This window comes from Malania oleifera, chromosome 1 (assembly GCF_029873635.1).
Source record: "Malania oleifera isolate guangnan ecotype guangnan chromosome 1, ASM2987363v1, whole genome shotgun sequence".
Taxonomy (NCBI): Eukaryota; Viridiplantae; Streptophyta; class Magnoliopsida; order Santalales; family Ximeniaceae; genus Malania; species Malania oleifera.
Window position 1 is genome coordinate 156,506,211 of NC_080417.1, and position 13,010 is coordinate 156,519,220.

A 13,010-nucleotide genomic window follows, 5' to 3' on the forward strand; every position below is an offset into this window, starting at 1 on the left:
TTTTCAACAAAAGCCTTATTTATTTTTTTTTTTGTTAGCCACAAGTAAACACGAAACTTAGCTTAAAAAATATTTGTAATCTAACTTTCCCTCTGATATACTGTGTAGGAGCCACATTCAGCATGAAAGTCACTATATATAATTTTTCTAACATATCATTGATAATTTTTCTTCACATAACTTCAATTGAGAGCTAATTTTAAACAAAACTGAATTATATTCACTTACAGTTTTAAAATCTTGCAGTCGCAAGTGTATCTAATCATATCGAGCTTTTGGGAGAATTACCATGTTCATCTCTCCTTCAAGTTGTTCCAAAGGATTAATGGGTCCTTAATAGTAAGGTATTCAATTTTCAATTCTTTATGTAAATGGTGTCGAAAGAAAATCTTTGTTTTTGTGTGATCTTGGAGGGATGCTTGATTTTCTTCTTCAATTGTACTTTCAAGATTCATAACATTAAGGTAAATTTCAGCATCAAGCACCCATGACAGATAATTTCTTCCAGAAATATCAAGGACAACGAATTCAAACTTTGTGAGATTTGACATCATAAAGTCCACTTTAAAAACAAATAAAAATTTAAAGGTAGGTAAATATTAAATGAAAATATTATTCTCACATATATCCCAACATAAAAATATTTAAGGACACGTACTCAAAATAAGAGATATAGTTAACAAATGTTAAAAGAAACAAAATTCTTACCTTAAAATAATACCAACGATACTTGCTATATCATTAGAGATTTGATCGTTTTGATAACATGTTGTAAATAAAAAGAGGAATACAACAAAAAGATTTGAGCGATAGAAATTCAACAGTCTAATTCTTTAGGAACTAAATGTTACTAATCATCTCATTATTTTATTTTGTTGTAAAATATGTCCTTATATAGGCAAATACATTGACATCACAAATATTAACCACATAATGAACCATTATGTGGGTATACCAAAGGTTGTAATATATTATCTAGATAGTTATCCACATAAATATACATGTTTTACAACAAATACAGCTTATTTTAATCACAATAAAATACCACTTATTTAAACACTTTCAATTCAACATTTATTAACTTACACTTTAAATTTTTTTTTTTTAAATATAAATAGTTCCAAACTATCCCAACCGCACATCCTTTTCCTTTTTTTTTTTTTTTTCTCTCTGATTTTCTTTCCTTCCCAGCGATTTTTTTCCCCTCTTTCAAGGAGGGGCCCAGTGACATGAACTTGGGTTCCCCATTTGCTTCTTAAACCTAATCCAAAGAACAAGTATTGTACCGTGCAGATTTATATCAATTAGCCAAAAAAATTTCCGTAACAGTTAGCATTAGCATCTGGTATGGCAGCCCTCCACCAAAACAATCAAATCTCAGCCAAATCTTGCATAAGTCTAAATGATTAAATATCAGCAACCCTGCATTCAAAATCCTAACTATTTTTATGAGCACGCGCAGATAGAATTCCTACTGTTTCTAAATTCTAATATTTAAAAAGTTTGTAGCATCGATCAACCTGCTGGCCAAAATAACCGTGCCAACTCTTGCCGCAGTTCAGCATATTATTATATCAAGCATTCCTTTAAACAAATGTGATATAACGAGTTACTTGGTCACATATAAATATTCTAGGTCTCTTTGAAGTTGTGCTGAGACTGGAAAACCGTTTATTTTCGGGATCCAAGTGCAGCTAATTATGTACATTGAACATGGGAATTAAAAATAAATGTAATTATCAAGATTCAAGAGCTTGGACTGCATCATCCCACTCCAAATATATGTCCATATATACTGCAAATTAAGTTCCCAAATTTACCTCATCTTTGCAGCAGATTACACTATTCAGGCTATGCTTCCAAAAAGTCACAAATATTAAAGTGAAAACTCTTTCTGAAGAACATCAAGATTCCGGGAGTCACAAGCTTCCAGCATGTCATTTCGGGAAGCACAGCTGTAGAGCATTTAAAGAGATGAGTGGTTGAATTGCATCACAGGCTTTAAAAATCTCTTTAGTTTTTTCACCAACTTACCTAAGAGAGATTCTCAAATATTGCCAGGCATTATCTGCTTTTGGATTCATGGCGAGTGCCCTGACATAGTAACGGATAGACTCCTCATACATGCCCTGAGCATAGTTTACATTCACATATTGAGTAAATCAGTGCCCAACAAAAAAGTTCACAGCTTTAGAGATTTTAGGATGCAAAATATTTGTTCAGAAACGAGGGAATACTATTTTTCTGCACAACCAAAATGCAATACTTAATCATCAACAATATAAAGTAACAACAATCCCACAAGTCCCTGAATCCTATCCCGCGTTCTGATTGATGTAATAAAAGTCAATTATCAATGTAGAAGCAAGGATCATTTTCATCATGCAATACTAAAAGCTTGCACTATAGATATGCTCATTAAACAATCAATTTTCTACTTTATTATTGTTCTATTCATTACTCCGCTATGGAAAAAAACTTAATGACAATTCAAATATCTTTTGAAGGATGTTAGGAAAACATATCATTGCACAATGAATTACTAAAACCAACTTTAACTAACCAACACCCAGCAATAAGTAGAGAGCCAAAAAGAAACACAGAAAAGTGAACTCCAATTTTAATCGACTAACGTCAAAAATGACAACAGGTCTGAAGAACCAGGCATTAGAACAAACCTGGTTGGCATAACTGATACCCATGTTTGCCCATGCACGAACATAATTAGGCTTCAAATCTAATGCCTGGGAACCCATATATAGAACAAACATAATTAATTTTGATTTGGAAAATACACAACTAGAAAGAAAAAGAGAGAACACAATCATCATGCTCATGTGAGCTTGAAATGCAGTCAATTCTAATTGTTTGTTTACCAATGGGTACATGTTCTAGTCAATGAAATATTTACACTGCATTTCAGTTAAATATGGAAACACATTAGCCATAATACCAAAGCTTGTAATAGCATCACAGACAGTGGAGTAGTAAGCGACGCCACCACCAACAGTTGCTGGCCAGAATTTGTCCATACAGCACAGCTAAAAGAAGTACCATGAGAAAAAATCATGCACTAGTCCTCTATTTTCATTAATTATTTTTTTCATTTTAATTCGAGAAAGATTGCATGAAATATTATTTTCTAATTGCTGAAAAAGACCAAAAGTTCTGTTTTTTATTTATTTTTCTTGATTCCTTCCCTTAAAAAGAGCATAAAGTTCATTTTTTTATTAATATTTCTTGACTCATTCCATTACTGTCATTTTTTTTTAGGGAAAGCATACAAATTGAATATGATTTTTTATTGTTTAAATTTAAGTGTTCTTACTTTTTGTTTCTTGTCATTTAGAATTGATTTTGGAAATTTGTACCAAATCTTAACGATTCAATTTGATTCTCAATTCTTGATTCCCAAATAAAGAATTTTGATTCACAATTCAACTATGGTGGGAGCCTTAGCTCCGGTTGTCACATTTTTAACATTGATAAATATTTTGATATACAAACTAAAGGACCAACTAATTTTACCCCAAACATAAACAGAATTACATGTTTTTTCGACATAGCAAACACTAATTCAAAACAGAACCAGAGATGTGCAAAAAACAGAATAATAATAACCATTAACAGCTAAGCAAGAAAATGAAATGAACCAAACAAAATGCAGAAGCGAAGATGTTCAACATCATATAGAAAACCACACTTTCAATAGCTTACGTAGATGCTCACAGAGATATAACAAGGTGACTCTCTGACATTGTGCTAGGATTACCTGCTGATAAGCCAATATTGCGTCCCCACTCTGAACACTGTTAGCTTGTGTTGCACCGAGCTTGTTCCAAAGGGAATAATCATGTGGCTTGAGCTTTAAAGCTCTCTGGAAAGATGCAATGGCTTTGTCATATTCCCTGGATAGGTTATACAGGACCCCGAGAACTATGTAGACATCAGCATCTTCTGGTGACATTTGAGCTGCTTCACTAAATATCCTAGCAACCTACACGCCACAATAGAAAAATAAAAAAAAGACAAAGAAAAGAAGAAAGGAAGCTCTTCTCCAATTAATGATAAAAGCATTCCAACATATGTAGCAGCAAAAATGGTCCCACATTCAAACATATATTCGATGACAGCAAATATCTCAACAGAACTAGTTGATGCATCATTGGAGAATTGAGAAACCACCATCAAACCTTTCACAGTTGTCATGGCCAGCTAAATAAATAAAAACTATTCTGATATTTAAAAATGAAAGAAAAGTAAATAAGCTGTAGACTTGTAATTTCTCAGTGGAAAAATTATAAATTATTTAAGGGCGCGTTTGGATCAAGGATTTAGGTGGGGAAAGGAAAGGAAAATGAGAAAAAAAATCATTTTCCATTATATTTTTCTTTCTAATATGATTAAAATTTAAGAAAAATTAAATGTGAATGGCATACAAAATCAAACTTTTGTTCATTGATTTGATAAAGTTTTTATTTTCTTTTTCATTTTTCTTGATAACCATGAGAAATTGGATTCCTTTATGTTTTCCTTTCCTTTCCCTTGTATTTTCCAAGTTCTAAAAGGGTAAGAGTATGCTGGTGTCACAGGACATCACATGTCTGGATTAGAAGCTATAAATGAAAAGAGCATCTATCAGGAAAAAGAATTAATAAATCATAAAAAATTCCCTCTCTATGCCTTTCTCATTTGGATAACGTTTCATTGTGGCAATAATCTCACATTCCCTGAGATTTCCACAAAACATGAGAATCCCATTCCAATGCTCAACCATGGGCATCTTACATTTGCATCGGTATCCAATTTTTTGGGACTAAATTGTCCATGATGGTTGGTTGGTCAGACATAATGCCCCTATCATACAATATCATCACACGCTATAGGTATATTTATGCCAATAAATTATTACAAGAAATCATTTTGGTTGCTTTCTGTTTCTGGTCATGCGAAGTCCATCCCAGTCACAACCTGCTGTTCTCCTGACGAAGAAGATGATGACTTGAGACAAATGGCCACACTGCGTCACTGCCCCTGGAGTCCTTGAAACCCCTTTGATTTTCTTCAGACCTGCCTGCCTAGTGGAAACATCCTGGTTCATCACCTTTGACGCACCTTTCTGGTTTCAACCTGCTGAAGAAGACAATGTAGGCCACAACTTCCAATGGGCTTGCTACAATTTACTTCTCAGACCAAGACTTTCCCAGCCCATTTACCCTTCTTACTCAGCCCATCATTGTTCACTGGGTAAGCAGGTATAAGTATCAAACCATGACGCCTTCAGGTGCAAGAGACATAATAACATGGTCTGGCCTATTTGTGCCCTGCCCATCTACACACAACCCGTTTTTAAATAGTTGGCTTCCCCTCCAGATTTAAATTCAATTGAGATACACCACTTAAATTGGGAAAATCCTGGCCTCCAATGTATGCGATGTCCTAAAGATATTCTTCCTCCAACTTTCAACCAATGATGCTCACAGGAAAATCTCCATAGTTGATGAAAACTTAAATGTTATCTCAGCACATCAACATATTTTCCAATCAAAGGAAAAAATTGAGCCTAGCAACAATATCAGATCAGCTATCCAGAATCTCTATGCTTCATTCTGCTACAACATTGTTTGAATGGACCTTCACCCACCAATGTTTACATAGTCCTAAAGAATCTCCAGAACCCTAAAGTCCCTGTCCATCTAGGACTCACAGACTGAATACCCGGGAATGCAGGAGTTCTTCAAGAATAAGAAAACATCATTAGGGTTAACCAAAAGGCTTGGAAACAAAAGATACCTCAAAGCCCTTAAAGCTTGAACGCTTGGATTTTCCCTTTTCCCCAACCAGAATTTCTTCAGTACACACTGCAAGCCATCTATAGCCACCCTTCCCGAGATGATAAACATGTTTTCTCCCCAGATAACTCAGCTCTGATGGGCCATTGAACACCCATTCTTCAAAATTGATTGTCTGTCAGCCGTCAAAATCAGGCAACCAGAGATTCTCCCCTTCTAGTGCACTTAAAATCATATCCTCAAGAAAATTTTATGTATGACCAAATTCAGTCATCCTCTCTCATAATGATCGAGAAAGAATGCCTAGGCTGTTGCTGGTCAATAGTCACTATATAAAATTATACATATAGAAGTAGAGCCCCCTTGAAAAAGGCTGTAACAAATCAGTACTCTGGCAAGCATGATAGCAGAACCATGAAAAGAAAAATGTGCCATGTAAACAAGGGACACGAAATAGAAACTCTGAAGTGAACTATTTGACCCTTGATGTAGTATTTAGAGTTGTATGCCGTGGCTGTAATTGTTTGTCATCTTTCAGATGTATTTGTGGTGAAGGAGTATTAACATTCAGTGACACAACTTCTGTGCACACAAAAGTAGATGTGGGCAAGTTTTGAGAAGCAAGTCTCTTTTGATTTGTGAAGGAGTTCAAACTTCACATTACAAATGCTCCACTTTTTCAACTTCATCATAGTTTTACAAATGTATACTGAGTGCAGACTGCTATCACACCAAACAAATAATATTCAATAAAGTATCCCTAAAAAAATTTCTAATTCCTCTTCAAAAAAAAGGTGCATTTGAAACACTGACCAGTGACTTGTGCTTACTTCAACAGACAGCAATAGGGTATCAAAAAATTGAAGAAATGACACTTACATCTGCATTATATAGAGAATCAGAGTGCTCTGGAGGGGCAAGATTCCCGTACTTAGGGTGATGTTGAAGCCATTTATATAAATATTTCAATGCAGCTGCCTGCTCCAACTCTGATATTGCGCAAGGTAACTAATTATTTTGAATGTCCATCATAATATAAATACTTAAAAAACTATTCTATACATCAGGCAAGAAACAGTGAGACAATTCAATCAAGATATTCAGAATATTTCTCATCAAGGAGTAAGCAGAATGATTAATTCTTATACACGAACATAATTCTTTTTGGCCAGGCCATGATGATTATTACATAGATTAGTCAAACGTATTCATCAAATAAGTATGTAGAGAAGTCATAACCAACCATTAGTATGACTCACGCCAAGAGCAAGAAGCACTTCCAGGTTTGTTGGGTCAACCTCCTGCGCACGCATCATGGATGCGATAGCCTGCAACCAAGAGCAGGTTTCTTCAGCACAAAAAGGTGAAACAACACTCGTAACAGTGCTACAACATCCAAAGTTGTAAAACGATGCCAACATCCAAAATCAAACTCTAACACAGTTCTAACATGCAAAGCAAGATGTAGGTTTCAGCAGTTCTGATACATTTATTCCAGAAAAATAAAGTTGAAATACTTTTAACACCACCTAGGAACAGCAAAGAGCAAACAAAATTTGAATAAAGAAATTCAAGGTAGCAGCATCTCAATTAAAGTATCATATATTCATTTTCCAAGAATTCATTGTGACATCATCATCAAACTGTATATATTGCACAAGTTCTTAAACATAAAGCTCACAGATCTAAGCAACCACAAATTTTCAATTCATCCAAAACTTCTTTTAGAAATCATAGATATTTATAGGTTTCCTATGGTCAGAGTACTCTTCAACTTAGAATGTAAATCTGGTAAAAGAATTTTTTCCATATATTGAATATAGAAATTTTCTAGAAAAAAAAAAAAATACAAGAAAGAAATGGCATCCTAAGAAAACTGTGGAAATACCCGATCCCTGATTTTCAGCGATACCATTGCAGCAATTCTGATTTTATTAATTTAGGAACAAAGAGATTCTGGAAAATTCCTGATATCTCTATTAGTTTGTTTCCTATTTTGTAGTTTCCTATATTTGGCAAGTTTCCTGATTTTGTGGTAATTAGTATCTTGTTACCGAATATAGTGAAAGGAACTTTTCTTCCTTCCATTATATATAGGCCGTACATTTATCATTAAAAAAATTAGAGAACTATTAACTTCTCTAAAATCAACATGGTATCAGAGCCACCCCTGAACCGTAGATAGATGAAAAAATATGGGATGACAATGGATCGGCAAAGTCAATCCTTCTCTGAAGTCCACCCCCCATCCTGAAATCTCAGCCACAGGCAGCAAAGGAGGATAAGATGACAATCTTCTGCCCATTACAGGGCACAAACTCAATGGACAGAATTATCTTCAGTGGGCACAATCAGTAATGATGTTCATTTGCGGAAAGGGAAGAGAAGACTACCTCACCAGGGTAGAAGCCCCACCAAGCAAAGAAGATCCGAAGTACAAAACATGGAAGTCAGAGAACAACATGGTGATGTCCTGGCATATCAACTCAATGACAAATGAAATAGGAGAAAATTTCCTATTGTATGTGACCGCAAAGGACATCTGGGACACACCCAAAGAAACGTATTCTAGCTTTGATAACTCATACAAACTGTTAGCTGTTGAAAGTATTCTTCACAACCTATGCCAAGGAGATCTCATGGTCACTCAATACTTCAAAACTTCACACGGAATTGGCAACAATTAGACATGTTTGAAGAATACGATTGGAACTGCCCAGAAGATGGAATCAAACATCGGAAAATCATTGAAAAGAAAAGACTCTATAAGTTTCTGTTGTGCCTCAACAAGGACTTTGATGAAGTTCGAGGAAGAATGATGGGGCTGAAACCGCAATCTAGTATTCGAGAAGCATTTTCAGAAGTTCGCATGGAAGAGAATCGAAAGAAAGTGATGATGGGACCACCAACTACGGCTCACAGCCCTGAAGGATCTGCACCCTCGGTTCAAGGGCCTCAACATCAAGCTGGAGACTACAGACCGAAAAAAAGGGCGACCTTGGAGCGATCACTGCCGGAAGACTGGTCACACCAAGAAGACTTACTGGAAGATTCATGGAAAACCCACCAATTGGAACCCCTCACGTACATCCAACAACAGAGAAAGCCGTGGACATATGGCCTCCTGTGACGAGAACCACACACAGCCAGAACAGAGTCTATTCAGCAAAGAACAAATGGAACTTTTGCAAAAATTGATCAACCAGCAACAATCCTCCAATACCTCACTCATTGGAACCAGATCCTTGGCTCACAAAGGTAATTTTTTAAACGCTCTCAGTACAACAAGAGAGAAAATCAGCCCGTGGATTGTGGATTCAGGAGCCTCTGATCACATGACTGAAGATGCAAGGATTTTTAATACTTATAGTCCATGTCATGAAAATTCTTTTGTCAGAATTGCAGATGGGTCTCTCTCAAGAGTAACAGGCGTCAGGAACCGGTTCTGTGGTTATATCAAAGAACCTCACCCTAAACTCCATCCTCTTAGTCCCAAACTTAAATTGCAATTTACTCTCGATTAGCAAACTCACTCAAGAGCTTAACTCTGTTACAAAATTCTTCCCTAACTCGTGTGAATTTCAGGACTTGAATTCAGGGAAGATGATTGGCAATGCTGAGATGTGCTCAGGGCTCTATATCCTCAAGGTTGGTGATCTTCCGGAACAACAAACTCACAAGGCAGATTCGGACAAGGCAAACAATCAGTCTACAAAAATTTCTTTTACTGTTTCTTGTTTCAATAATGATGTGCTATTATGGCACAATAACCTAGGTCAACCAAATTTCGTGTACCTTCAAAAACTTGTTCCCTCATTATTCAGCAATAAAAATCCAAAAGATTTTCAGTGTGAAGTTTGTCATTTCTCTAAACATGCCCGTAACCCTTATTCAATTCAACAATATAAAAAATCCCATCCATTAGTGATGTCTGGGGAACTTCACGTATCAAAGTATTACTGGGATTTGTTGGTTTATTTTATTTGTAGATGATCACATAGAATCAGTTGGGTTTTTCTCATGAAAGAAAAATAAGAGGTTGCACAAATCTTCAAAACCTTCAACACTATGATTCAAACCCAATTCCATACCAAAATACAAATCTTTACGACTGATAATGCAAAGGAATACTTCAAACACATTCTCGGAGATTACCTACAAAGTCAAGGCATTATACACCAAAGTTCATGTGTCGATACTCCTCAACAAAATGGAGAGTGGAAAGGAAAAACAGACACATTCTAGATGTTGCTAGATCACTTATGTTTTCCACTCATGTCCCAAAACACTTCTGGTGGGAAGCCATACTCACAGCAACTTATCTCATAAACCGAATGCCTTCCTGTGTCTTAAACTTCCAAACACCTTGTCAACTCCTTCACTCGTATCCCAACACCCAAATTGTCTCAACAATACCACTCGGAAGTATTTGGGTGCTCCGTGTTTGTCCATGTCCACCAACAACACAGACATAAACTCAACCCCAAAGCACTCAAGTGTATATTCCTTAGTTACTCTCCAAACCAAAAGGGTACAAATGCTATTCCCCGGTTACAAAAAGACTATACACTTTCATGGATGTTTCTTTCTTTGAACATCAACCTTACTACCCCAAATCTAATATTCACGGGGAGAATCTCATACAGGAATACCAGCTTTGGGATATTGATGCCACAACAACCAACAACCACCCAAGTCCACAAGTCACCATCCCTCCTATCTCAACTACTCCTACTCCTACTCCAAACCACAATCACCAAAGAGAAACATAATCTGAAAATCTTCCACCTCCTTCAACTCCTGTCCAACGTCTGAAACCTACAACCAATGGTGAGTTCATCGTATATTCTCAGAAGGAGAAGATTCAAGAAGATTTAGAGCAACAAGCACCTCCCGAGCAAAGTCGAGAATCTGAGCCAAATGCAAGAACACATGAAACTTCATCAGGTAACACTAGCTCTGAATTCATCACTAATGAGTCTACTGCTAATAACCTTGATTGTCCCATTTCTTTAAGGAAAGGTAGGAGGTCATGTACCAGTCATCCAATCTACAACTTTGTCTCTTATAAAGGGTTGTCACCTAGCTTCCAAAAATTTGTGGCAAATCTGAACAAAGTGCAGGTTCCTAACTCCATTCAAGAAGCCATTTCAATTTCGGAATGTAAGACTGCAGTATGGGAAGAAATGCAGGCACTAAAGAAAAATGGAACTTGGGAGATATCAAACCTACCGAGTGGGAAACATCCAGTAGGATGTAAATGGATATTCACCGTCAAATACAAGGCCAATGGAAGCGTGGACAAATTTAAAGCGCGACTGGTTGCAAAAGGGTTCACTATGGCATCGACTACCAATAGACGTTTGCTTTAGTAACTAAATTAAACACTATTCGAGACTACTATCATTGGCTGCCAATCTTGACTAGCCTCTTCACCAACTTGATGTTAAAAACGCCTTTCTCAATGGAGACCTTACAGAAGAAGTCTACATGGACATTCCTTCTGGATTAGAAACACAGGCAACTATGAATAAGGTATGTAAGCTCAAGAAATCCCTATATGGACTGAAGCAATCTCGGAGAGCTTGGTTTGACAGGTTCAACAAAATAGTGAAGTATGGGTATTCTCGGTGTTAAGCAGATCACTCTTCATTTATCAAACACTCAACCAAAGGAAAATTGGCGATTCTCATTGTGTATGTAGATGACATCATCTTAACAAGTGATTATGAAGACGAACTGATCAAGCTCAAAACCTTACTTGCCAAAGAAATTGAAATCAAGGATCTTGTGAGCCTAAAATACTTCCTTGGAATGGAAGTAACCCGGTCAAGAAATAGAATTTCAGTGTCACAACGGAAGTATGTACTAGATCTTCTTAAAGAGATAGGAATGCTTGGGTGCAAACTGGCTAAAACACCCATGGACTCAAGTACTAAGCTTGGAGCTAATAAGGACAGTGTTCCAGTGGACAAAGGCAGATATCAAAGACCTTTTGGGAAGCTGATTTATCTCTCGCACACCAGACCTAATATTGGGTTCTCGGTTAGTGTTGTCAGTCAATTCATGAATGATCCAATTGAAGAACATATGGAAGCTGCCAACCAGACACTAAGGTACCTTAAAATGACACCAAGTAAAGGCTAGGAAAAACGCAAGGAAAGATATTGAAGTGCTCACTGATGCTTACTGGGGCGGATCAATAACTGACCGAAGGTTAACATCTGGTTATTGTAAGTATGGGTGGGGAAACCTAGTAACATGGCGAAGTAAGAAACAACCAATAGTTTCTAGGAGCAGTGCATAAGTGGAGTTCAAAGCTATGGCACTCGGAATTTGGGAGGGAATATGGTTGGAAAGACTAATGAGGGAACTAGGAATCATCACTTCTGAACCAATGAAGGTATTTTGTGACAATCAATTAGCTATTAGCATTGCAAAGAATCTGGTGCATCACAACAGGACAAACTATGTGGGAGATAGATCGCCACTTCATAAAGGAGAAGATAGAAAATGGGACAGTTAGTCTACTATACACAGATATTCTCACTAAAGCTCTACCAAGGAAGAATTTTGAAGATTTGAGCACCAAGCTTGGCTTGATTAACATCTACGCCTAGCTTGAGGGGGAGTGTGGAAATACCTGATCCCTGATTTTCAGGGATATCGTTGCAGCAATTCTGATTTTATTATTAGTTGACTACGTTAATTTAGGAATAAAGAGATTCTTTGTAGTTTCCTACATTTGGCTAGTTTCCTGATTTTGTGGTAATTAGTATCTTGTTACTGAATATAGTGAAAGGAAATTTTCTTCCTTCCATTATATACAGGCTGTACATTTATCATTAAAAAAATAATAGAATTATTTTCTTCTCTAAAATTAACAAAAAAAAAAAAAAAAAACCAAATGAAAAATGAAGAAAGTTACATTTTAACAATTCCTTGCCCCCCCCCCCCCCTTTTCTCCAAAAAATACACTACAAATCACTTGAAGAAGTACTCTCAAAAACACATGAAGAAGCCAAGGCAAAGCTGAAGAACAACCATATTACAGAATACAGATCAATGCCATAGGACCAATTGTATTACTTGAGATTAAACTATTTGTTGTTTTTAGTGACTCATGGTTTTTCTAGCTGCTATTGGAGATTTTTTTATAGTATTTTTGGGTTTTGGTAAGGGATTAGTGTTGTGTTGATATGTTTGGTTTGAGGTTAT

General features: G+C 36.3%; 1 protein-coding gene across 8 annotated transcripts in view; it reads right to left on the minus strand.

The window, feature by feature from the left end:
* Window positions 1–1,533: 1,533 nt before the first annotated feature.
* LOC131168533 (peroxisome biogenesis protein 5) overlaps window positions 1,534–13,010 on the minus strand; it is a 110,339-nt gene continuing 98,862 nt past the window's right edge. For 5 of the 8 annotated variants that reach the window (XM_058128038.1, XM_058128047.1, XM_058128053.1 and 2 more), the window contains exons 10-15: window positions 7,036–7,120; window positions 6,672–6,781; window positions 3,773–3,997; window positions 2,679–2,744; window positions 2,035–2,129; window positions 1,534–1,955 (exon numbers count right to left, since the gene is read on the minus strand). In XM_058128038.1, coding sequence (XP_057984021.1) covers window positions 1,877–1,955; window positions 2,035–2,129; window positions 2,679–2,744; window positions 3,773–3,997; window positions 6,672–6,781; window positions 7,036–7,120 — 660 coding nt within the window. In that variant the 3' untranslated portion in view covers window positions 1,534–1,876. The remainder of the gene's footprint in view (window positions 1,956–2,034; window positions 2,130–2,678; window positions 2,745–3,772; window positions 3,998–6,671; window positions 6,782–7,035; window positions 7,121–13,010) is intronic. The other 3 variants (XM_058128086.1, XM_058128077.1, XM_058128091.1) reach the window with 1 other exon arrangement.